The sequence below is a fragment of the Notolepis coatsorum genome, assembly GCF_963971535.1.
Source record: "Notolepis coatsorum genome assembly, chromosome: 15".
Lineage (NCBI taxonomy): Eukaryota > Metazoa > Chordata > Actinopteri > Aulopiformes > Paralepididae > Notolepis > Notolepis coatsorum.
In genome coordinates, this window is record NC_140179.1 from 83,799,577 (window position 1) to 83,823,635 (window position 24,059).

General features: G+C 43.2%; 1 protein-coding gene across 1 annotated transcript; it reads left to right on the forward strand.

Annotated features, from left to right (window-relative positions):
- Nucleotides 1-18,316: 18,316 nt before the first annotated feature.
- On the forward strand, nucleotides 18,317-23,808 carry LOC311241587 (actin, cytoplasmic 1-like). The gene is made up of 5 exons (XM_084330459.1): nucleotides 18,317-18,442; nucleotides 18,715-18,954; nucleotides 22,669-23,107; nucleotides 23,221-23,402; nucleotides 23,572-23,808. Exons 1-5 carry the CDS (start codon nucleotides 18,320-18,322, stop codon nucleotides 23,713-23,715), a joined length of 1,128 nt encoding a protein of 375 aa, XP_084186585.1. The 5' UTR covers nucleotides 18,317-18,319; the 3' UTR covers nucleotides 23,716-23,808.
- Nucleotides 23,809-24,059: the final 251 nt, after the last annotated feature.

The window sequence follows — 24,059 nt, forward strand, 5'->3', positions numbered from 1 at the left end:
AAAAAGTATATACATTTGACGTAAACTGTACATTGGAGGAGGTGGGGAGGGACTACATTGGAGGTGGTGGGGGGGGGGGGGGGGGGATTGTGTAGGGGAAACTACAACTGTAAGCAAAACTACATTGGAATATCGACAACCTTACTTGGTCCCAAGAAGAGGGTCTTGTGTATTATTGGGTTAGGACATTTACTGTACATTTACAGGGGCCAGTTTCGAATAGCAGTCTCCCGTAGGTGCTCTTTGAGAGTGGTTTTGAAAGTGGGTAGTGATTCACATTCCTTTACAGCTTTGGGTAGGGTGTTCCACATTGATGTGGCATAATTGTGAAACGTGTTTAGTCCCTTGTTTGAGCCGAATCTGGGTTTAACATGATTTGTTGAGCTCCCTCTGGTGTTGTGGTCGTGGTATTCACTGACCTTTGGGAAGTATTTTGACATGTACATGGGTACTTTAGTCGTATAGTTTATCTTGTAGACCAGGCCCATTGCAAGTTGCTGTACTCTGTAGTCTACTCTAAGCCATCCTAGGTTGTCAAAGTGGCCAGGGGTGAGGTGGTTTCTAGGAGTAAGGTCAAGGTCAAGTGACCTTGAGAAACTGACAGGGGTGTAAAGTACTTAAGTAATTGTACTTATTTACAATACTTAAGTACTGTATTTGTTTCTCTGGCCGAACTAACGTTAACATTATTAATCCTGCGGCTGAACTTTATTTAAAAACAGTCAATCAAATCCCCATGAATGGAAAATGAACCCGCCCATACCCATGCTGATTGGTCCTTGTGCAAGACTAGAAAGCAGGGATCTTTGATTAAACACCTGCTATCAGAAGAATAGACAGTCAGTGACGAGCTACAGAAGATGGACACAAACAATAACACGAGTGATGAAGAGGACCAAACGGAACATTTTATTGCCCGGGAATAAAAGTGTTTACCGTTTAGTACTTGTACATTTAACTCTTTCTGTGCCAAAAACGACTATACTCGTGTTTTGTCGCCAACGCTTGAGCCTTTGTTTTGGAAGTATTTGTAGTTCCAGGCGAGCGACCCGAACGATTTGGGCATAATATTAACTGCTCCCCTATGTAACTCTGTAATACTCTGTTTTTACTGTGTAATTGTATTTGTTTTTAACCCTGTACGGCGACCATGGGTGCTCAGAAAGGCGCCTTTAAATAAAATGCATTATTATTATAATGCATATAACGCGTCATATCTCGCAATCTAGGAAAAAATACTGGATTATTTTGAAAAGGTAAGCGATGTTTACCGTGGTATAGTGCACAAACGAAGGGATGTAGAAATTAACTGTTTCGTCCCTATTGTACTATAAATAGTGCCTGTCAAATGAGCCATACTATTGTCTCCATAGCTATAATGCAGAACACACGATGGGTCCGCAAACATCGCTAAAATGGTCGATAACGCTGGCGCCATTGAGTAGAGATGAGAGAACAGCGTGGCGGTCAATGAGTTAAATGAGCAGAACATTTTTGACTTTTACTCAATTGTGTTTTCAGCCAGATACTCTGACTTTTACTTGATTAACATTGAGACGGTACCCATACTTTCACTTAAGTATAATTTCTGGGTACTTTTTACACCCCTGGAAACTGTGACCTGTCGAGTAAAGCAAGACGGTCTCTGCTGCGTCCAGAGATTGTATCTGGTGGTTCTTGCATGCAGCCTGATCTCGCTTAAAATATGTAAATAAAGTACTAGTAATATATTTACGTATTGCAAATGTAACTTGTGGACGTTACAAATTGAATGTAAACTCTTCGTTGTCAGAAAACATTTGGAACCTTAACTTTATGTCTTAACCAGAACCGTTAAGCAAATGTTAAAAATAACCTCAACTCCAACTATAATCATACACTGCTCAAAAGAATAAAGAACACTTAAACAACACATCCTAGATCTCGATGAATTAAATATTCCAGTTGAAAATCTGTATGCATTCCATAGTGGAATGAGTTGAAAACAAAATATAAGGATGATCAATGGAAATCCAAATCATTAACATATGGAGTTCTGCATTCAGAATCATACTCAAAATAAAAGTGGCAAAATCAGATCACAGGCTGATCCGACTTCTGTGGAAATTCCTCAAGACGATTCAAAATGAGGCTCAGTGTGTGTAACCCTAACCCTAACCCTCCACGTGCCTGTATGCACTCTCTAACCCTAACCCTCCACGTGCCTGTATGCACTCCCTAACCCTCCACGTGCCTGTAAGCACTCCCTAACCCTAACCCTCCACGTGCCTGTAAGCACTCCCTAACCCTAACCCTCCACGTGCCTGTATGCACTCCCTAACCCTAACCCTCCACGTGCCTGTATGCACTCCCTAACCCTAACCCTCCACGTGCCTGTAAGCACTCCCTAACCCTAACCCTCCACGTGCCTGTAAGCACTCCCTAACCCTAACCCTCCACGTGCCTGTATGCACTCCCTAACCCTAACCCTCCACGTGCCTGTAAGCACTCCCTAACCCTAACCCTCCACGTGCCTGTAAGCACTCCCTAACCCTAACCCTCCACGTGCCTGTAAGCACTCCCTAACCCTAACCCTCCACGTGCCTGTAAGCACTCCCTAACCCTCCACGTGCCTGTAAGCACTCCCTAACCCTAACCCTCCATGTGCCTGTATGCACTCCCTAACCCTAACCCTCCACGTGCCTGTAAGCACTCCCTAACCCTAACCCTCCACGTGCCTGTAAGCACTCCCTAACCCTCCACGTGCCTGTAAGCACTCCCTAACCCTCCACGTGCCTGTAAGCACTCCCTAACCCTAACCCTCCACATGCCTGTAAGCACTCCCTAACCCTCCACGTGCCTGTATGCACTCCCTAACCCTCCACGTGCCTGTAAGCACTCCCTAACCCTCCACGTGCCTGTAAGCACTCCCTAACCCTCCACGTGCCTGTAAGCACTCCCTAACCCTCCACGTGCCTGTAAGCACTCCCTAACCCTCCACGTGCCTGTAAGCACTCCCTAACCCTCCACGTGCCTGTATGCACTCCCTAACCCTAACCCTCCACATGCCTGTAAGCACTCCCTAACCCTAACCCTCCACATGCCTGTAAGCACTCCCTAACCCTCCACGTGCCTGTAAGCACTCCCTAACCCTAACCCTCCACGTGCCTGTAAGCACTCCCTAACCCTAACCCTCCACGTGCCTGTATGCACTCCCTAACCCTAACCCTCCACATGCCTGTAAGCACTCCCTAACCCTCCACATGCCTGTAAGCACTCCCTAACCCTAACCCTCCACATGCCTGTAAGCACTCCCTACAACGTCTGGGCATGCTCCTGATGAGCCTCCTGATGAGACGACGGCTGTTCTCCTGAGGGATCTCCTCCCAGACCTGGATCAGGGCATCAGTCAACTCCTGGACAGTCTGTGGTGCGACGTGGCGTCGGTGGATGGAGCGAGACATGATGTCCCAGAGGTGCTCAATTGGATTCAGGTCTGGGGAACGGGCAGGCCAGTCCGTAGCATCAACGCCTTCGTCATGCAGGAACTGCTGACGCACTCCAGCCACATGAGGCCGAGCATCGTCATGCATGAGAGAGAGGGAACCCAGGGCCCACTGCACCAGCATATGGCCTGACAATGGGTCTGAGGATCTCATCCAGGTACCTAATGGCAGTCATGGTACCTCTGGCTAGCACGTGGAGGTCTGTGCGGCCCTCCAGGGATATGCCTCCCGACCATGACGAGAGTACTAGAGTAATTTCTGACCATGACAAGTACTAATTATGTTTTAATGGCGGAATGTGATGACGACCCCCCCTCCATTATGTTATCCATTGCATCTTCCCTGCTGGCTTGTACCATTACATATAATCTGTAATTTTGGACTATGGAAATTTATATAAATTCTAGTGATTTGACTGCTTGTAAAAACTATGGAATTCTTTTATTTCTTTTATTGTATTTGCTATGGAGATCTTGGGTTACTCGTTATAGGGGATCAGCACCCAAATCAGGAATTCCAATATGTTATTTCCACGGTCCAGGAAGGTTCAATCAATGTGTGTGAACATGAGCTGCTACTCTCTACCAAAGCCATAAGTAGGAATCAAACTTTGATGTCATCGGGTATTAACTCTGGAGCTGGTCCATAGATGATGAATGGGAGACTGATTTTGTGGACCCATAGAATGTGTTTTTATACCCAAATGAGCTTTATTCTATCCTAGTGTTCTCGGTTCTGAAACAGAAAATGTACAGATAATACTCGACAGTCTCCTGGATGCTCGGTCATCTTTACCATCATATATTCAGAACATTTTCCTGGGGTGCTCAGTGTCACCTTTACCACCTCTCCCAATTCATTGTCTATGGAGCAACTTTAGACTTTATACCTGCTGACATCACATGTTTTAGTTTCAGCACAGAGTTGTTCATGTTCACTAATACGTTTGGACCTTCTTCATTCATTCATTTTATTTAGTTTCGTACATGGGGGTACAGTTCATCTTTGCACAATATCACCAACATCGTTTTTTTTTTTTTACATGATACGCCCATGGCCGAAAAGGAGCATGATGAAGAAAATGTGTTTCCTGCCCCTTCCAAACTTCATATTTATTTTAACATAATGGTCAGCTCAAGTGCACCTTACAGTTTCATACCATATAATAATAATAATCATTCTAGAACATTTGTGGTGATGTCATGACAGAACCTTCTAGAACATTTGTGTATCTATATACAGTATTCAGCAATTCTCTCAGCCAGGTCAGTGTGCATCTTTGGACCATCCATTTGGATATCTTTGTTTTACACTGGAGTGGCTGTGTACATAATTGTTCATTATCAACGAACGTACTACTCACAAGTAAGTAATTTTAACCAGTAGAGTGGAACGTCTTCCCCCATAGTACTGTATTGCTAGATACCAATAAACAAACAAACGAAACAAAAAGAACCTGCGTCACGAGCCCCAGATGCATGGAAAAGAGAGAAATTTAATAAAATCAGATAGAGACATTTATACCTGCTGTTCATATGTTCTCATTGTTCTGTCTTTAAAAGTATTTTTAAGTTGGAAAATATTTTTACAGTACTTCAACTCATTATAAAGAGAATTCCAGAGTAATAACCTGAATTCTTAATTTGGGCCATAGATCCTCTAAGTTATGGCCACAGAGTTGAAGGGCGTCATGTCTTCTATAATCTGCTTTGACTTGTTTCTGGTCCAACTTTTATATCCACATATAAAGGGAAATATTGGGCAAAGATCCAATGTGTCCATTCTGAAAGGACAATGTCAAACGTCCAACACATCAGGGTCACGGGCTCAATGGGTCTCATTCTCCAAGGACTTATGACAAAAAGGGCTTTCTCTTATAGGGCCATTTGAGACCTTTTCTGGACGATTTGGGGATTTACCAACCATCCCAATAAAACATATAATTAATATTATATTATAATTAGGGCTGTCAAAGTTAATGCTTTAACTTTGGAGATTAATTTAAATGTATTAAAGCATTAAAATAACTATCTAGATTAATCTATGGAGTGAAAACTCTTCAATCTTAGCGCCGTGGATATAAGAAAGAGGTCTAGCTGAGTCAATGTTGATGGTTTTGTTGAACATTTGTATTTCACAGGAGGGAAACTGTATTCAAAGAAAGCTATTCTTTGAATCTAAATATACTTTCTTTGTTGATTTTACATTAATTCCATGATAAATCTGTTACAAGCTTTGGTTGTAAGTAGAAAAATGCTATTTTTTATCTAGATTAATCTAGGTTAATTACAGGAAATTGTGAGATTAATTAGTTTTTTTTTTTTAATCTATTGACAGCACTATTGTCTATATTCATGTCTTCCCTGAAAAGGTATCAAATGGCCCTAAGAGAAAGCCCTTTTTGTCATAAGTCCGTTGGAGAATGAGACCCAATGTCCTTCCTTTAGAGGCCTTTCATGTGCTTCCTGTTCCTGTGTGAAGCACATTGGGCTACAAAATAAACACTTAAAGATTGAGGGCGCTTTCACATATAGTTTTGGTGGACTCTGTGCGATTCGGGGGGTCAAGTTGCAACGTTGTTGCATTCTTAATTTGGTTCGGTCTGCATTCACACTGCAATTTGTCAAGCGCACTAAACTTTCTGAATGCCACACGGTCGAAAAGGGTGCTCGTCAGGGGCGTTTTTAGGGTTAGAAAACATTGGGGGCTTCAGCCCAGGGGGGTGGGGGGGGGGTTTAAACACAGTAATACGCAATTTTAGAGTAATTAGAGATGAATACTGAAGAACTAGAATCATTAGAGGTTCTCAAAGTGAGGTCCATGTCCATGAGAGGGATCTGGGCAGTCCCCATAGAAAATTCAAAGTTAACAGGACCAAATCATCAGTTTCTTATTTATTTATTTAACCTTTATTTAGCCAGATAAAACATTGATCTGGTCCAAGAGTTTTCTTCAATTGCATAAACACTCAAATCAAAAGTATTACACAATTATCAAAACATTACACTCAAGGAGCAAAACATAGGCCCAGATGTGCACCTCTATAAGCACAATGTCAGCCTCACACTTTTTGCAAAACAATACACAGAGCAAAAAAGTATCTTGCCAGATCCAGCTAGGCAAAGAGATAATGTCTAGTATTTTCTGTACTCTATTTAAATTTTTTCAAAATTGTTTTTGTTTTACTGTAATTTTAACCTGTAGGCCTACTGGATACAGTATTTTATGTTTGTCTGATATTTGCTGAGCTTACAGTGTTATGCACATAGTAGCATGAAAACTGGGACATGTTTTGTTGTGATTCTCCATGTTGAAATGTTGACTGATTTGGTTATATGGTGAGAAAATTTATATTTTCATCAGTCTGCATCATTGATTTGGGTATATGGAGAGAAAATGTTTTTTTTTCATCAGTCTGCATCATTGATTTGGGTATATGTAGATAAATAAATTATATTTTCATCAGTCTGCAGCATTGGTCTTGTGTAGTGTTTGGTGAATTTATTGTATATTTGCACATTCTCTGCGTACTTCACTTACAGTACTCTAATCACTGAGAAGTAGAATAGCTAAATGTGTTTTAGGTTAAGGACAGCAGTGTGAGTAACTGGTTCAAACAGAATTAAGTCATATAAAACGTGTGTTTCATATAGTAACAAAATGTAGTTTTTTTAAATTAGTGTATGGTTTTGACAAGTGTTTAATTTAGCAAAGGATCTGAGGTGTTCTGATAATTGTGTGTGTGGTTGTGCTAATTGTGTGTTTTGAAACACCGGGCCCCGTTTTAAAAATCATACTTAAGCAATCGAAAAAAAAAGTCTCATAAAAAAGATATTAGATTTTTGGGTATTTTCCTGCCTTTGGTCCGCTTTGCATTCACATCTCAAATGCAGGGTTCACTTGCAAGAGTGAATGAGCTTTCACACCACCCCAAACCAACCGGACTATCCGAGGAAATGAACCAGGGTTCGATTAAAGCTTATTATAGTTTATCACAGTATCATGAGCATGTCTTTGTCAGTGGACACTGGACATGGGTATGGAGGCTCCAGGTGCTGCTGCGTTAAAGTGCACATCTTCAATACCTATCTGTACTATTTAAAAGCACAGTGCAGGACACACTCAAAGGTTATCGCACCTCAGAGATGGCAGTGGACATGTATGACAGGACAAACGCCATATGTAATGGCATCTTGTGGCACAAGCTCAGACCTCAGCTCAGGAGATCAGCTGAGACAGAGACTGTTCTATCCAGAGCTTGAGAGCAGGGCCCTGTTTCATGTACGTGGTTCAACTAAGTCGATCAACATGTCCATTATCCAGCTTCAGTTAACCCGATGTTCAAAGCCGGGATTTTCCTGTTTCACAAAGGAGGATTCAGTCTCGTTAACTCAAGCCAGACTTGAGAGTCAGGCTCAAGTCAGGCTAGATGCGCGCTCCCGTTTTAGGTGGAAAGCCAGCACGTATCGATGGCAGAGACCCTGATTCTCAACGGCATTGATTGATTAATTGATTTAAGACTTTATTGACAGATTGCAATAGGCTCAATCGCCTCGCCGACAAGTTAAATGCGTTATCTATAGGCTAATTCTAAGTCCCTCATTACCTCAATCAATCAGATTATATTTCTTTAAACTTGCCTGCTGGATTGAATAATCAAATGAGATCTTGCTAGCGAAAATAACTAGTTAACTGTTATACAGAATTACGAGACTGCTTTCTTGCCCATTGATTGATGTATAGTCAATGTTTAACTTATCTCTACTGTGGTCCAACGGGTTGTTCTTTTGACTTCCACACGGACGACCCGGGTTCAAGACCGGGGTCCTTCTTTTTGCAATATAGGAATAATTCAATTTGGTGCACGTTGAGAGCTATATAAAGAATGACATCCTCAATGCATGTAGATTTATAATATTTTAACTTAAAACCAGGCTACTTTGGCGTATAATCATTAATATTATATTCAAAAAAATCATATTGGAAACACGGGGATTTGAACCCGGATCGCTAGGTTGGGAGACTTGAGCGCTACCGCTGGGCCACTGTGCCAGATGGGATAGATTCATTGTTTATACATTAATGAACGAGAGACCCGTGTTTAGAATATCCCTTATTTTGAATGAAGTTTTATTTCTTTATCCTCATTCATTCATGTGACGTCAACGGCTCATTCAATTTCTCAAATCCGTCAAACAGCGCATCTCATCAGACATCTTAATCCCAGTTACAATTAAAATAACCACATCATGTGTACGTCGCACGAGCGAGCGCCACCGTCGCCACGGTATATATAACGTGCATTATTTAGGACAAAGTGAATTTAATATCAGCATTTTGGGTCTATTTTACATTTCAAAAGCCCCCTCTGGAAGAATGGAGCACAAAAACGTAATTCAGAATGGTATAATGCAGATCGTAGACTGTGGGAATAGTTTCAGGAAACGGGCTGTCACTTCTTTGCGGGGGCGTGGCGATAGTTCAGGCTAACTTGAACTTGAACTCTGCTTTCGACCAGGCTCAAACTTTTGGATATGTTGTCATGGTGATTTGGAAAATCCAGGTACATGAAATCGGAAAGTCAGGCTAACCCAGTTATCCAGCTAAAGTTATCCGGCTAACTCGGTTATCCCGGTACATGAAACGGGGCCCAGGTTCTCATGAGTTGGATAACAACTTATGAGAGGCATACACAGGCATGTTATCCAGCCTCAGACCAGTTTCTCTCAGTGGAATTGCTGCAACCCCTCGCCACACATTACAATATCCAACTATTGCCAGAGGAGATCACAGTTGCAAAGTGTTTCCTGGTCAGGACAGGCAGAGATGCAGTCCCTACTATCCAAAGTGTCTTTTCCCTCCTGGATGATAATAATAATAATAATAATAATAATAATAATAATAATAATAATAATAATAATAATAATAATAATAATGCATTTGATTTATAATGCGCCTTTCAGGATACAAAAAAAAAGTCCACAAATCGGTGAATGAAAGAATTATAGGATAAAATGAAAACTACTTACTAAAAATGGATTAAAAGTACTTAAAACCAAAAAAAAATACCAAACACTAACAAACATTCAGCACAGACAATGGGGATGCTGACATCTTAAAAAAAAAAAAAAAAAAAAAAAAAAAAAAGTAATTTTTTTTTTTTTTTTTTTTTTAAAGGTCCGGGGCTAGGAGAAAAACATCCGGGGCTAAAGCCCCGGAAGCCCAGGGCTAACGACGCCACTGGTGCTCGTCTATTGGACACAATAGAGAGTGGAAATGTGTGTGTGTGACTGCGAGCCCTAACGTGTGTGCATGTTTTTTTATTTTGATGTGCCATTGATCCATTGTTCGATTGAAGCTCATTGCCATCATTCTCTCGCTAAACAACTTATACACCTTGTTTTTGTGAGTGCCCACAAGCAGCTGTTTAATTTGCTCATCTGACCATATTTCTATCAGGGCTTTTACCTCGTCATTCGCCCACGTCTGTCCACGAGACATGTTTCACGCGTGCTTGTTTGTGAATGCGCCCCGCAGTGTTTGTTTTGTTTCCTTCTACCCAAGATAATAATAATAAAAAACGTATTACCCAAGATGCAGTTTATCGGGTACTTTCTATATTTCGTGTTGCGTTTGGTCCGATGAGCATTCACACCAAAAAAGTACGCACCAGGGTTCACTTGGAAGCGAACCGAGACCTAAGTTTTCAGGCGGACCAGAGTTTGCTTGTTTGGTCCGCACCAGAGTTCTTCAGAGCATTCACACCACCCAAAACCAAGCGGACTATCCGAGGAAACAAACTCTGGTCCGTCTGGTCCGGACCAAACAGCTCTGGTGTGAAAGCACCCTAAGACACTTTTCAGTGTTGTGGTTTTGTTATGGGACATTCAAAGGCCCACGTCACCCCACTTCTTGGAGAGCTTCCCATTGCCGTGCAACTCCGCTTCAAGGTTCTTGACCTGGCATACCATACAACAGGGGAACAGCTCCCTCCAACCTCCGGTCAATGGTCTCTAACTACCAGTGGCGTCGCGTGGGTAAAATAACAGGGGATGCCAAAAAAATATATTAAAAAAAAAGTATTAAATCTTTTTATTAATATATATATATATATATATATATATATATATTTTTTTTTTTTTTATATTTAAGTCAAGCAGTCACCATGTACACTACAGTATGGCTCGACGGCCAGTCAAACTTTATTTTTATTTATTTAACAGATTGCAGAATGGGTACAATACAGTACACACAATTTTATAAGGGGATGCAGACCAGAGAAAGACGTTTGTCTTGTTTACATCAGGGTCCCCCATTTTCAATTCATAGTGACATTTATGACATACAAGACATCATGACATTTATGGCATAGGGACATACACAACATACATGACATTTATGGCATAGGGACATACATGACATACAGGGGGGACCCTGATGGGGGACCCTGATGTAAACAAGACTAAAGTCTTTCTCTGGTCTGCATCCCCTTAACAATTGTATGTATTGAACTGTACTGTACCCATTCTGCAATCTGTTAATAAACTTTTCAATCAATCAATCAATCGGGTATTTAGTACTGTTACATTTGTGACATATACGATATTCAAATATACAGTACTGTTACCCATAGATCCTGACGGAGTATATACATATGATGGGGAGGGGACTGTAGAATTCTTTTCATATTTAAGCCAAATAATATATATAATATATTTCTCCCTCCCTCGCTCTCTCTCTCCCTCTCTTTCTGAATATTACACACACACAACACAAATATATATACACACACACACACAGTGGTTGCCTGCAGGAGGTCTGGTTTGATTATGAATCAGAGAGAGAGATAGCCCCTTTGAATGTTATGAATTGAAAATGGGGGACCCTGATGTAAACAAGACGAAAGTCTTTCTCTGGTCTGCATCCCCTTAACAATTGTGTGTATTGAGCTGTACTGTATTGTACCCATTCTGCAATCTGTTAATAAAGTTTTCAATCAATCAACCAATCACGTTAGTTAGCATCCAAGCTAGCCATAACGTTAGTAACTTAGCATCCAAGCTTCTTACCTGGCCAATAATCCTCCTTGCTCCTCCTGGACAGATAGATTTGTTAAATCATTATATCCACAGTGTGCTGGTCCTCAGTAAATGTCCCGCCGGCAAAAAATAAGTGGCTAATAAAGTTCTAAATGTTTGATAATAGAATAGAGCAGCGGTTCTCAACAGGGGTTGAGAGCTGCCAGGGGTGCCGCGAGATGCCTGGGAATGTTTCTTTAAAAATATAGAATGACAACAGTCTTATTTTGGAAATCCTGTAGCGGGTCTCATTTCTGCCCAAGCGCAGCTCCAGCTATAATAACTAGGCTCCGACAGCTAGCAACGTTCAGTTCATTATGATACTCTTATTTTGAAAATCCGTGGTGTCGTGACTCATATCCGCTCTACAGCACACAGCCAATAGGATGCATCTCCACACAGCAGTAGCGTCTCAGTCAGTAGCAGTAGCGTCTGGAACACGCACATTGCAACAGAGCAAGTATAGTGTTTTCGCGACCCAAAACAAATCCCTGCCGTTTTATTCCGCAACGGGTCAAATGCATATAACATGCTTTGCAATCCTTGCCATTCCTTTATGACCACGTCGTGTTTAAGACCGGAATTAACGTCCCGTTAGCATAAGCTAACAAGCTAAAACCCTGTTCAGAGCGACACAGCAGAGTGGGGACTGGGAAGGAGGACTGGGAAGGAGGGGGGGGGGGATTCTCCCTCTGTGTGTGTGCGCGTTTGAAAAGATATGATGAAGTCATCAGACGAGTATATTATATTGATAGTAAATGTACTGAGGGTGGACAGATGATGTTGATATTTAAACTAGTGCTGTCAGGCGATTAAAAAAATGAATCTAATTAATTACAGGATTTGTAATTAATTAATCTAATCACATTTTAATCGCATAACCATTTTATGCCTGATATTCTATACTGCCCTGTCAAGGCAGACCGCAGTAACTTCCAAACAGTGAAACTGAGAAAAATGGCTTTAAAGTTTTTTGACTTGCCATCCAAAATGTGTTATAGGTAGATAGATGATAGTACCCAGATTTAACATGTATTAATGAAGTAATCTTTAGGCATACAAAAATATGACATAATTATTTTAATTAACCCCAAAAAAGCAGATACTGCACTCTGCTGCACGATTTCCTTATATAATTATAATAATTATACAATTATGTACAGACAAAGTGCAGTAACTTCAAATACAATGTTGTTTTCTCTCCAGCTTTCATAACTTAACCTAGCCACTTTGAAAATTAAATTTAACACCTGAATATATTGGAATGATGATGATCCAAATAAAATGGCTAGGTTAAGTTATGAAAGCTGGAGGGAAAACAACATTGTATTTGAAGTTACTGCACATGGCAAGCTGCAAACCCCATATCTCCAAAACTGAGCGACATTAACATCTGAAACTAGCCTTGACAGGGAAGTATATTCTATAATCATATTTCAAATTGCATGTGTCCGGATGGCAGAATTCAGTACTTGTTCCTGGAGCCAAAGCTATATTTAGGTTATTGTATTATATAATTGTCATAATAGAACATTCTAGAACATTTGTGATGTCACAGTATGATGTCATGGTCGAACATTCTAGAACATTTGTGATGATGTCATAGCCGCACATTCTAGAACATCGAACATTCTAGAACATTTGTGGTGATGTCATGACCGAACCTTCTAGAACATTTGTGTATCTATATACAGTATTCAGCAATTCTCTCAGCCAGGTCAGTGTGCATCTTTGGACCATCCATTTGGATATCTTTGTTTTACACTGGAGTGGCTGTCTACATAATTGTTCATTATCAACGAACGTACTACTCACAAGTAAGTAATTTTAACCAGTAGAGTGGAACGTCTGCCCTCATAGTACTGTATCTACAAAACCTTCTGTTGAATCATCTGTATAACATGCGTTTAGACAACACTATTTGGGACAGACCACACAGGCTATTTCCATATTATTAGGGGGATCATCCCTATGTTCCCCGGGTCCTATGTTCCCCGCTTTATTGATTAATTGATTGAAAATCTTATACATTTTTATTATTTTATTAATTATTAATGTCCGCCTTGTTTCGAACTGGTTAAGCTTAGGCCCTCTTTCGAAGTTGGTTAAAGTTAGAGTTTGGAATCAGGGCTGGTGGTCTAAAATTTTCAATCAAGCGGGGAACATAGGACCCGGCGAACATAGACATGCTCCCTTATTAGGCTATTACTTCACATAAAATATCATGTCTAAATGAAATGCACAAAACAAAATGTATGTATCATAACGTTACCCTGGTATAGATCTGTATGCATGTATTTATTCATAACGTTATACATATTCGTTAACGTTAGATCGTGCATGGCTTTTACATTGAAAAATGTACTTGTCACGTGGTTCCATTCTTGAATGAATGAATGAATGAATGAATGAATGAATGAATGAATGAATGAAAACTTTATTTAACAGATGAATGAAAACTTTATTTAACAGATTGCAGAATGGGTACAATATAGTACGGCTCAATACTCACAATTGTTAAGGGGATGCAGACCTGAAAAAGACGTTTGTCTTGTTTCCATCAGGGTCCCTCATTCCATGGTTTAATAGAGAGCTAATGCAGAGTCCATGGTTTAATAGAGAGCTAATGCAGAGTCCATGGTTTAATAGAGAGCTAATGCAGAGTCCATGGTTTAATAGAGAGCTAATGCAGAGTCCATGGTTTAATAGAGAGCTGATGCCAACAGAGTCCTTCCAACAAGCAAATAAAACATGCTAATTGTACGTTTCACTAGATCTGTGCCTTTCTCCTCCTCCTCTCCTCCTGTATAATGGCTGATGGTGTAGACAAGGGGTGTCAAACTCATTTTCACAGAGGGCCATGTCAGCATTATGGGTGCCCTCAAAGGGCCAAAGACAGTATACATGTAAATGTAATGTAATTTAAAATAAATGGGTAGCACTTTATAATAACACCCTGTTATAATACATTTATAAGGTATTTGTAGATAATGAACTAATCATGAACAAATCATTTATATACATTCGTAAATTATTATTAAATAATTTATAACTATATTTGTATAACATTTACAAATTAGTAAATTTGGTTGCACCTGTAAAACCACGGTGCAACGACGACTACTAAAGAAAAGCTACAGTGCTGCTATGCTAAAATGCAAAAGAAAAGAGAAAATGAATAAAAGCACCTGTACGAAACATAACCGCATCTTTATTTCATCACCATGCCGGGGGGCAGTTACAGTGAAAACTTATTCCGCTTTACCAAGGGGTGTTAATTACTGAAGTAAGGTCCTGGTACTCTATATAGTTCGCTGTCTGCTCCGACGTTCTCGCTTGGTTACTTCCTGTATTAGTGACAGGTCTCTTGAGAACAAACAGGATCTTGTGACCTTTATACTATAGAAAAGACGAGCTCTGCCCCCATGTGGACACTAAAGGAAAATGCACAAGCGGCAACTGAGATATTAACACAGGGTTTCTTAAATAGAAAGTTTAATATTATAAACTAATAAAGAAAAGTTGATCATCTAGAGTAGGGCCTTCCTGTCCTGTGCCGTGCTGTTTCCATACCAGGCAGTGATGTTTCCAGTCAAGATGCTCTCTACAGCTCCGGAGTAGAAGGACTGGAGTATCTTCCCAGATACTCTGAACTTCCTTAACTGTCTCAGGTGGTAGAGGCGCTGCTTTGTCCATGTCAGATCCTCTGAGATGTGGACCCCCAGGTACTTGAAGCTGCTCACCCTGTCCACGGTGGCCCCGTTTATCCTCAGTGGTGTGTGTGTCCCCTGCTGGCTTCTCCTAAAATCCACAATCAGCTCCTTGGTTTTACCAATGTTCAGGAGCAGGCTGTTGTCCTGGCACCAGTGTTCTAGTACCTCAACCTCCTCCCGGTAGGCCTTCTCGTCGTTGTCCGAGATCAGCCCCACCACCACTGTGTCGTCCGCAAACTTCACTATGGAGTTGGAGCTGAACTTGGCCACACAGTCATGTGTGTATAGTGAGTACAGCAGGGGGCTCAGAACACAGCCCTGGGGGGACCCGATGCTCAGGGTGATGGTGTTGGAGGTCTGACCCCCCACCCTGACCGCCTGGGGCCTCTCACACAGAAAGTCCAGTATCCAGGCTCTCAGAGTGGAGCTCAGACCCAGCTCGATCAGCTTGTCCACCAGTCTGGTGGGGACTATGGTGTTGAACGCTGAGCTGTAGTCAATGAACAACAGTCTCACATAGCCCCCCTTCTGGCGGTCTAGGTGAGAGAGGGTGCTGTGCAGTACTTGGGAGACCGCATCATCAGTGGACCTGTTTGGCCTGTATGCAAATTGCATTTGGGTCCATATCACTGGGGAGGGAGGCACAAATGTGATCTGGTGTTTAGGCACGGCTGGAATGAAACCAAGTGTGAGGGACCAAACAGCTTAGACATGAGGAGTCGTAGGTAGAGTGCTCAAAAGGAGGTTTATTTTTCCCAAAAATATAAATACAGGGAACAAAAAAAACACAAAAAAGTGCAACAATAACAAATAACCATTACCAAACTATAAAAAGCTGTTCTTGGGCCCAGCAGAACTCAGGTCAACTTAAACAGAACAAATTAAAAATACCTAACACAAATATCAATTGAACCAAACAAAACTGACCTACAGACTGAGACAAGAGGGAGGTATTTATACGGGTTGGCCAAACCAATACAGACACATCGGGAAAGACAAATCATCAATAATAAATTACATTTATAATTAACAGTTAGTTTGAAGAATACTATGTATTTATGTAGGGTTACAATAACTGAGTCAAGCTAAAACATACACAAATCATAGTAGAACATCATTGTCTAATTACCCCCCCCCCCCCCCCCTCTTCTCAGGGAGTTGGTATCTCCCGGCAAGCCTCTCCTGCTGGTATTTAAATCTAGCCTCTTCCAATTACTGGTCCTTTGCGAGTTGCCACCAGGAAGAGCAGAGCACCGCCCGGAACACCAAACAAACATGATGATGTAAGACAAAGAAACAGCATAAGCAAATACAAACTAATGATAAATGAACAATTATGATAAACAAAACAATGTAAACTAAGTGTGCACTAACTTAGGACCTTTTTTTTTTTTTTTTTTTTTTTTTTTTCCCCTCCATTTTCCTCCGATTTTCTCCCATCCCAATGTTAGTCGTATGCCAATTCCCAGTCCCTTCCTGGTCGCTGCGCTTTACCCCCCACAGTCAGATCATTTGGGAGAGTGGAGGCTACCACGTGCTTCCTCCGACACACGTCCAGCCAATCACCGCTTCTTTTCACCTGGCAGCGCGGATTCTCATTGAGAGGGCGTAGCGTGTGGGAGGACCACACTATCCCCCTCACGTCCAATCCGCGCTTAGCAGGCGCCCCGACCGAACTAGGAGTCGCTGTTTACAACGACCCGGACCCACCCCGCCAGCTTCTCCCACCCTCTGATACAGCCAATTGTATCAGTGCAGACGGCCAGCCAAGCTGGTGACAACCCCGGAGCTGTGAGCTGGATTCGAACAGGCGAACCAAGCTCACAGCTCCGGGGCTGGTGACGAGCGCAATCTCCGCTCGACCACCTAACCGCCCTTAACTTAGGACCTTGTAATATATCATAATGCAAATAAAGATGGAAGTATGGTATATGAAACAATAATGATGTGTGGTGTCATTATTTGATTTGTGTATGGGTATTATGGATGTTAACAATGCATAAGGACAAAATGAAAAGAAAGGGAGTGTAGTGAGGGAGTGTAGTGGTTACCGACATTAGTGCTGATGTGCGGCAAAGTGTGTGGCTGTCACACCAAGCATACGCTCACACAAGGACCAATCAGCATGGGTATGGGCGGGTTAATTTTCCATTGATGGGGATTTGATTGGCTGTTTTTAAATTAAGTGCAGCGGCAGAATTAATAAGTTAATAACGTTAACAATTAAAATGGTTGAACCTGCGAGATTTGTACTTTGTGGTCTGCATTTTAAATGTAAGGAGTAAAAAGTATATATTTTTTTCTCTGAAATGTAATTGAGTAAAAGTACAAATATACAAACCTAATAATACTTGAGTAAAGTACAAATCCCCCCAAACAGTATTGTAACAAAGTACAATTACTCAAGTACTTTACACCCCCTTCAAGTACTTTACACCCCTGCATACCAGACATGCCCAGGTCTAGATCAGCACTTCTCCTCCGAGACACGTCATGCCCTAGCTGGTCTGATGGTGCCACATACTGTACAAGACGAGCAATAGCATGTGCAGTAGATGAATAAGATCCTATAGAGGGTATGGCTATTTAATGCATCATCATCACGATCAACCAAATTAGCCACATAGGACTCCGTAACGGCTGCAATATAATCGTACTAATTTAACCTTTATTTAACCAGGCGATTCCCATTGAGATTACAAGATCTCCTTTTTTAGCTAGCCATGGCTAGGATAGCAGCAATACAGTGTTGCAAACAACATAAAAGCAAACATTAAAAACATATAGGAAATTATGTAGTAACAACTCACAATCATACGCCCAAAAAGACAGACAAGGGGAAATGGAATCTGGCTATTGTTGGCTAAAGGAAGCAAATTACGGAAACCTTGTGGTTTAGCGCGTGAACTGCAGTTGTCGGCAACAGGAAGTGAGAACTTGCTGCGTCATAGGGGCGCTGTTCGGATGTGGATTTGACTCTTCACGCCACATAAAAGAAGTAGCCTTTGACTTAAACGGTTGTCTTACTTTTTACAGCTCAGCCATGGAAGACGAAATCGCCGCACTGGTTGTTGACAATGGATCCGGTATGTGCAAATCCGGATTCGCCGGAGACGACGCGCCTCGTGCTGTCTTCCCCTCCATTGTCGGCCGCCCCAGACATCAGGTGAGAAAACCCGGGCTGTTACCAATGTTAGCTTAAACAAAAGGTTGTATTGGCACTAGCTACATTTTAAAATCGTGGTATTATGCTAATTCTCACATTACTCGACATAATGCTTTCCACCACTGTCGAGCTAATTGTTATTTGGGACATAATGACATACAGTACTGGATTTCACTTTTCAGTGACTTTAAATGATCTCTAATCTTGGCTCAATGGTGGTATATGGCTATATAAACATAAAATCTAACCATATCACTCTTTTCTTTGCCCAGGGAGTGATGGTCGGTATGGGTCAGAAGGACAGCTATGTCGGTGACGAGGCCCAGAGCAAGAGGGGTATCCTCACCCTCAAGTACCCCATTGAGCACGGTATTGTCTCCAACTGGGACGACATGGAGAAGATCTGGCATCACACCTTCTACAACGAGCTGAGAGTCTCCCCCGAGGAGCATCCCGTCCTGCTCACAGAGGCCCCCCTTAACCCCAAAGCCAACAGGGAGAAGATGACCCAGGTATAAACCCACCACACGCATGTTCATTATGGCTGACGTTTAAAGTTTCATACTATCTTTTGTTAGATGTTAGTTCAGAACTATAGGCCATTTCCTTCTTGGTTTTCCTCTTCCTCCTTCTATTCTTTTAAAACTTTGACCAGTCACCTGGTTCTTTTAGCGTTTATCGCTTTTTCTTCTCATTCATACTTGGTCAAGTTCGACCGACAGAAGCAGGCTGAAAGGGTTCAGATGGGGGGGTAGACACTCTGGGAAAGGCACGGCTGCCGTCCGGGATTCGAACGCGCTCAGCCCCAGATCCGCGCGAGCGCGGTTGTCCACGGCGCTGAAATAGCACTCGCGGTACGTGGTGAGCTACTGGAGCTCCCCTCCTCCTTCTATTCTTACTTCTCCCGCCTCTTCTCCAGGAGCCCCTCCTATAAGATGATCTATCAGTCTTTCTCTGGAAACTACAGGTCTTCTATTGACTGTGTGCTGCTTTTCTCTGCACTTGTGGCCATAAAGAATGATGATAGTTCAACCTGTAGACCAGCACCATAGTATTAGAGCTCATTAGCCCCTTTCGGTACTAGGGGTTTGAAATCTTGCTGTTGCTAATAAACATTTTAAATAATTTTAATAAACTTGTCAACTTCAGCTAAAAACTGCTTTCCTTCAAAATGGCTGCCTTCCTCCTTCTGCATTTTCTTTGCATTGCTTGGCACACCACTCATGTCACAATGCAGAAAGGCAGCCATTTTGAAAAGCAGTTTTAGCTGAAGTTGACTTTTATTAAAATTATTTAAAATGTTTAGCAAACCCTCGTGCAACTAGCCCCTGTGTTCACCGCCATATTTAATCGATCCCTGGCGGAGTCAGTGGTCCCTGCCTGCTTCAAGATGTCTACCATCATCCCTGTACCCAGTGTTGCGTTGTTATTATGGACTGAGCCGGCACGCAGGATAATGACGCCGCGCGCACGCGCGCGCGCACACGCACGCGCGGCCCCGCGCGCATGCGCATATGTTCCCTCGCGCACAATAATACACTTTGTTTGTATAGCCTTTCATACAGAAACTGCAGCTCAAAGTGCTTCACAACAGAATTAAGACAGGCATAAAATGAGCACATAAAGTGCAGACATATAAAATCAGTTTTTCACATTAGGATCTAACATCCCAACAGGCAACCTTGTTTATGGTTTGATTCAGTTTTAATATAAATAATAAAAATAAAGAGAAGATTAATTAATTATCTACTCAGTCCCGAAGTTTGTGATGTAGATATGGAATGTCCCGGGTTGCTGCTGTTTGCAGAGTGTGTTGTTGTCCGGCGGTGAGTGGTGGTGGGTGGGGGGTTGAATCAAAACAGTTGTCAATTCGGAATTGACGGCTGTTTTGATTTGGCCCTTCGTTTGCCGTCGTTCACCTTTGGACGGCGGTGCACTCTGTGGGCAGCGGCAACTTGGGACGTTCCATATTTACATCACAAAGAGTCCCAGACTGGTTGAAGACACCAGCCTATAGCGGCTATTGTTATGATAATGCGAGGTAGCGCCGGGGCCCGGGAGGCAGGTAAACACAACGAGCCGAGTCGAGGGCAGCGCGTTCTCGCGAGCGCGTGCACGCGCTTCTGCTCAAATCTTTAATACTCAGTGAGGTAGCACACCGTGCTACCCCGTCCCATGAACAACGCATGCCTGCCTGTACCAAAGAAACCCTCCCCAACATGTCTCAACGATTACAGACCGGTGGCACTCACCTCTGTGGCCATGAAATGTTTCGAGAGGCTGGTCAAGGATCACATTTGTGCCTCCCTCCCCAGTGATATGGACCCTATGCAATTTGCATACAGGCCAAACAGGTCCACTGACGACGAGGTCTCCCAAGTACTGCACAGCACCCTCTCTCACCTTGACCGCCAGAAGGGGGGCTATGTTAGACTGTTGTTCATTGACTACAGCTCAGCGTTCAACACCATAGTCCCCACCAGACTGGTGGACAAGCTGATCGAGCTGGGTCTGAGCTCTGCTCTGAGCGCCTGGATACTGGACTTTCTGAGTGAAAGGCCCCAGGCAGTCAGGGTGGGGGGTCAGACCTCCAACACCATCACCCTGAGCATCGGGTCCCCCCAGGGCTGTGTTCTGAGCCCCCTGCTGTACTCACTGTACACACACGACTGTGTGGCCAAGTTCAGCTCCAACTCCATAGTGAAGTTTGCGGATGACACAGTGGTGGTGGTGGGGCTGATCTCGGACAACGACGAGAAGGCCTACCGGGAGGAGGTTGAGGTACTGGAACGCTGGTGCCAGGACAACAGCCTGCTCCTGAACATTGGTAAAACCAAGGAGCTGATCGTGGATTTTAGGAGGAGACAGCAGGAGACACACACACCACTGAGGATAAACGGGGCTACCGTGGACAGGGTGAGCAGCTTCAAGTACCTGGGGGTCCACATCTCAGAGGACCTGACATGGACAACACACATAGACTCAGTCGTAAAAAAAAGCGAAGCAGCGCCTCTACCACCTGAGACAGTTAAGGAAGTTCAGAGTATCTGGGAAGATACTCCAGTCCTTCTACTCCGGAGCTGTAGAGAGCATCTTGACTGGAAACATCACTGCCTGGTATGGCAACAGCACGGCACAGGACAAGAAGGCCCTACAGAGAGTGGTGCGCTCAGCCGAGCGTACCACGGGTATTGCACTACCAACCCTGCAGGTCCTATACAACAAGAGGTGCAAATCCAGAGCCTGCAGGATAATGAAAGACCCTCACCACCCCAACAACAGCCTGTTCACACTGCTGCGGTCAGGCAAACGCCTGCAAGCACCAGTAACGAGGACAGAGAGACTTAGGCTCAGCTTCTTCCCCCAGGCCATCAGAGCCTTGAACACTGAACTCTCCACGCACAAGCACACATGAGCACACACACAACACACACACTACACTGTACACGCTCACACACTAGCAGCCACTTTAACATGAGCACACACTCACTCATGCTGCACACGCTCACACTATGGACACTTTACAGAAGGAAAGATCACTTTAAGAATAGTATAGCTTGAGATCGTATAATATAGCATTGTATAGCAGTGTACATAAAGACCCAATGCCTCATCCGTAGCTAACCGTGTACTGCACTGCCACAGGACCTAGCATGACCTACCATGCTCTGTAAATAGTACATGCAATGTACAGATACCGATATGCCTACTTTGTTTACTTGTTTATTGCACTATTTCGCTCTATTGGTTGGACTCTTATTATTATTACTTGTACTATTGCACATCGTTGCGGGCGAGACCCCCCGCATTTCACTGTATACCTGTATGCCGTGACAAATAAAACTCTTGTATCTTGTATCTTGTACTGTGAGTACCGTTGAAATGTATCTGCAACACTTGTACGACAAGTTTTGTTGCCGCCCAGAACGACAGACTTAATTGTGGGATTTTTCAATGATCTTAGAAGGGACTGTAGATTCATGAGAGCTTTAGCTCGTCCAACGATGTTGGCGTGACCTACAGTACCGAAAGGGGCTAGAGAGCTCATGTTACTTGAGAATCTTAACATGCACAACTTATGTGTGAGGAATGTATTGCTGCACCTTTTCTCAAACTAACATTCTAGGATGCATGCACACTACTGCATGTATTGAGTGCAGTGCCCACAGCTAAAGCCTTGCTTATTGCCACACCCAATATTCACTTTTCTCATGTCTTTCCAACAGATCATGTTTGAGACCTTCAACACCCCCGCCATGTATGTTGCCATCCAGGCCGTGCTCTCCCTGTACGCCTCCGGTCGTACCACCGGTATCGTCATGGACTCCGGTGATGGTGTGAGCCACACAGTGCCCATCTATGAGGGTTATGCCCTGCCCCACGCCATCCTGCGTCTGGACTTGGCCGGCCGTGACCTCACAGACTACCTCATGAAGATCCTCACAGAGCGTGGCTACTCCTTCACCACCACAGCCGAGAGGGAAATCGTGCGTGACATCAAGGAGAAGCTGTGCTATGTCGCCCTGGACTTCGAGCAGGAGATGTGCACCGCTGCCTCCTCTTCCTCCGTGGAGAAGAGCTACGAGCTGCCCGACGGACAGGTCATCACCATCGGCAATGAGAGGTTCCGTTGCCCAGAGGCTATCTTCCAGCCTTCCTTCCTCGGTGAGTAGTCGATCACTGCTTTCCCAAAAACGGCCCAGATGAGACCTCTTGCCTATAGTGCTAGCATCTGTTATTGCCACTTCACTGACGGCCGTTGTGCCTCTTCTCTCCAGGTATGGAGTCCTGCGGTATCCATGAGGCCACCTACAACGGCATCATGAAGTGCGACCTTGACATCCGTAAGGACCTGTATGCCAACACCGTGATGTCTGGGGGTAGCACCATGTACCCCGGCATTGCTGACAGGATGCAGAAGGAGATCATATCCCTGGCCCCCTCCACCATGAAGATCAAGGTGAGATGATTAGGCCAAATGCACTACTATAGCCTCGGATCATTCTGCTCAAGTAGGCAATTGTTTCATAGGATTTCCCTATGCTGCCTTGTTGGAAGACTAGTAGCACTGAGATGTACAAACTAGCTGGTACCCTCATCTAATGGATTCTCTCCTGTCTTCTCTACAGATCATTGCCCCACCAGAGCGTAAGTACTCTGTCTGGATCGGAGGCTCCATCCTGGCCTCCCTGTCCACCTTCCAGCAGATGTGGATCAGCAAGCAGGAGTATGATGAGTCTGGCCCCTCCATCGTCCACCGCAAATGTTTCTAAACAGACCGTTTCCCCACCTTTTTCCCTCCCCCGATCAAACGCCCAACAACAACTTCAGCTCTGCGCAAAACAACCACACACGCCACACATTCTCATACACACTCAGGCACAGAGCCTAGACGACCAACTCATTGTCATGGCTTCAGTTATTTTTGGCGCTTGACTCAGGATTTAAAAACTGGAAGGGTGAAGGTGACGGTAATGTTTTTTTTGGCTAAGTAAAAAACACCCAAAGGTTCTACAGTCTCATCTGAGGATTTATGTCTGGGTTTTTTGTACTTTCAGCCTTAAAAATATATTGGTCCTGTTAAATTTCTTTGTTTTTGTTATGCAAAACACAATAG

Bases quoted from the DNA above. Each gene is read 5' to 3' on its own strand.
- LOC311241587 (XM_084330459.1), top strand. From the start codon at position 18,320: ATGGAAGACGAAATCGCCGCACTGGTTGTTGACAATGGATCCGGTATG. The intron at 18,443-18,714 runs GTGAGAAAACCC...TTCTTTGCCCAG, and splicing joins TCGGCCGCCCCAGACATCAG to GGAGTGATGGTCGGTATGGG. The intron at 18,955-22,668 runs GTATAAACCCAC...TCTTTCCAACAG, and splicing joins ACAGGGAGAAGATGACCCAG to ATCATGTTTGAGACCTTCAA.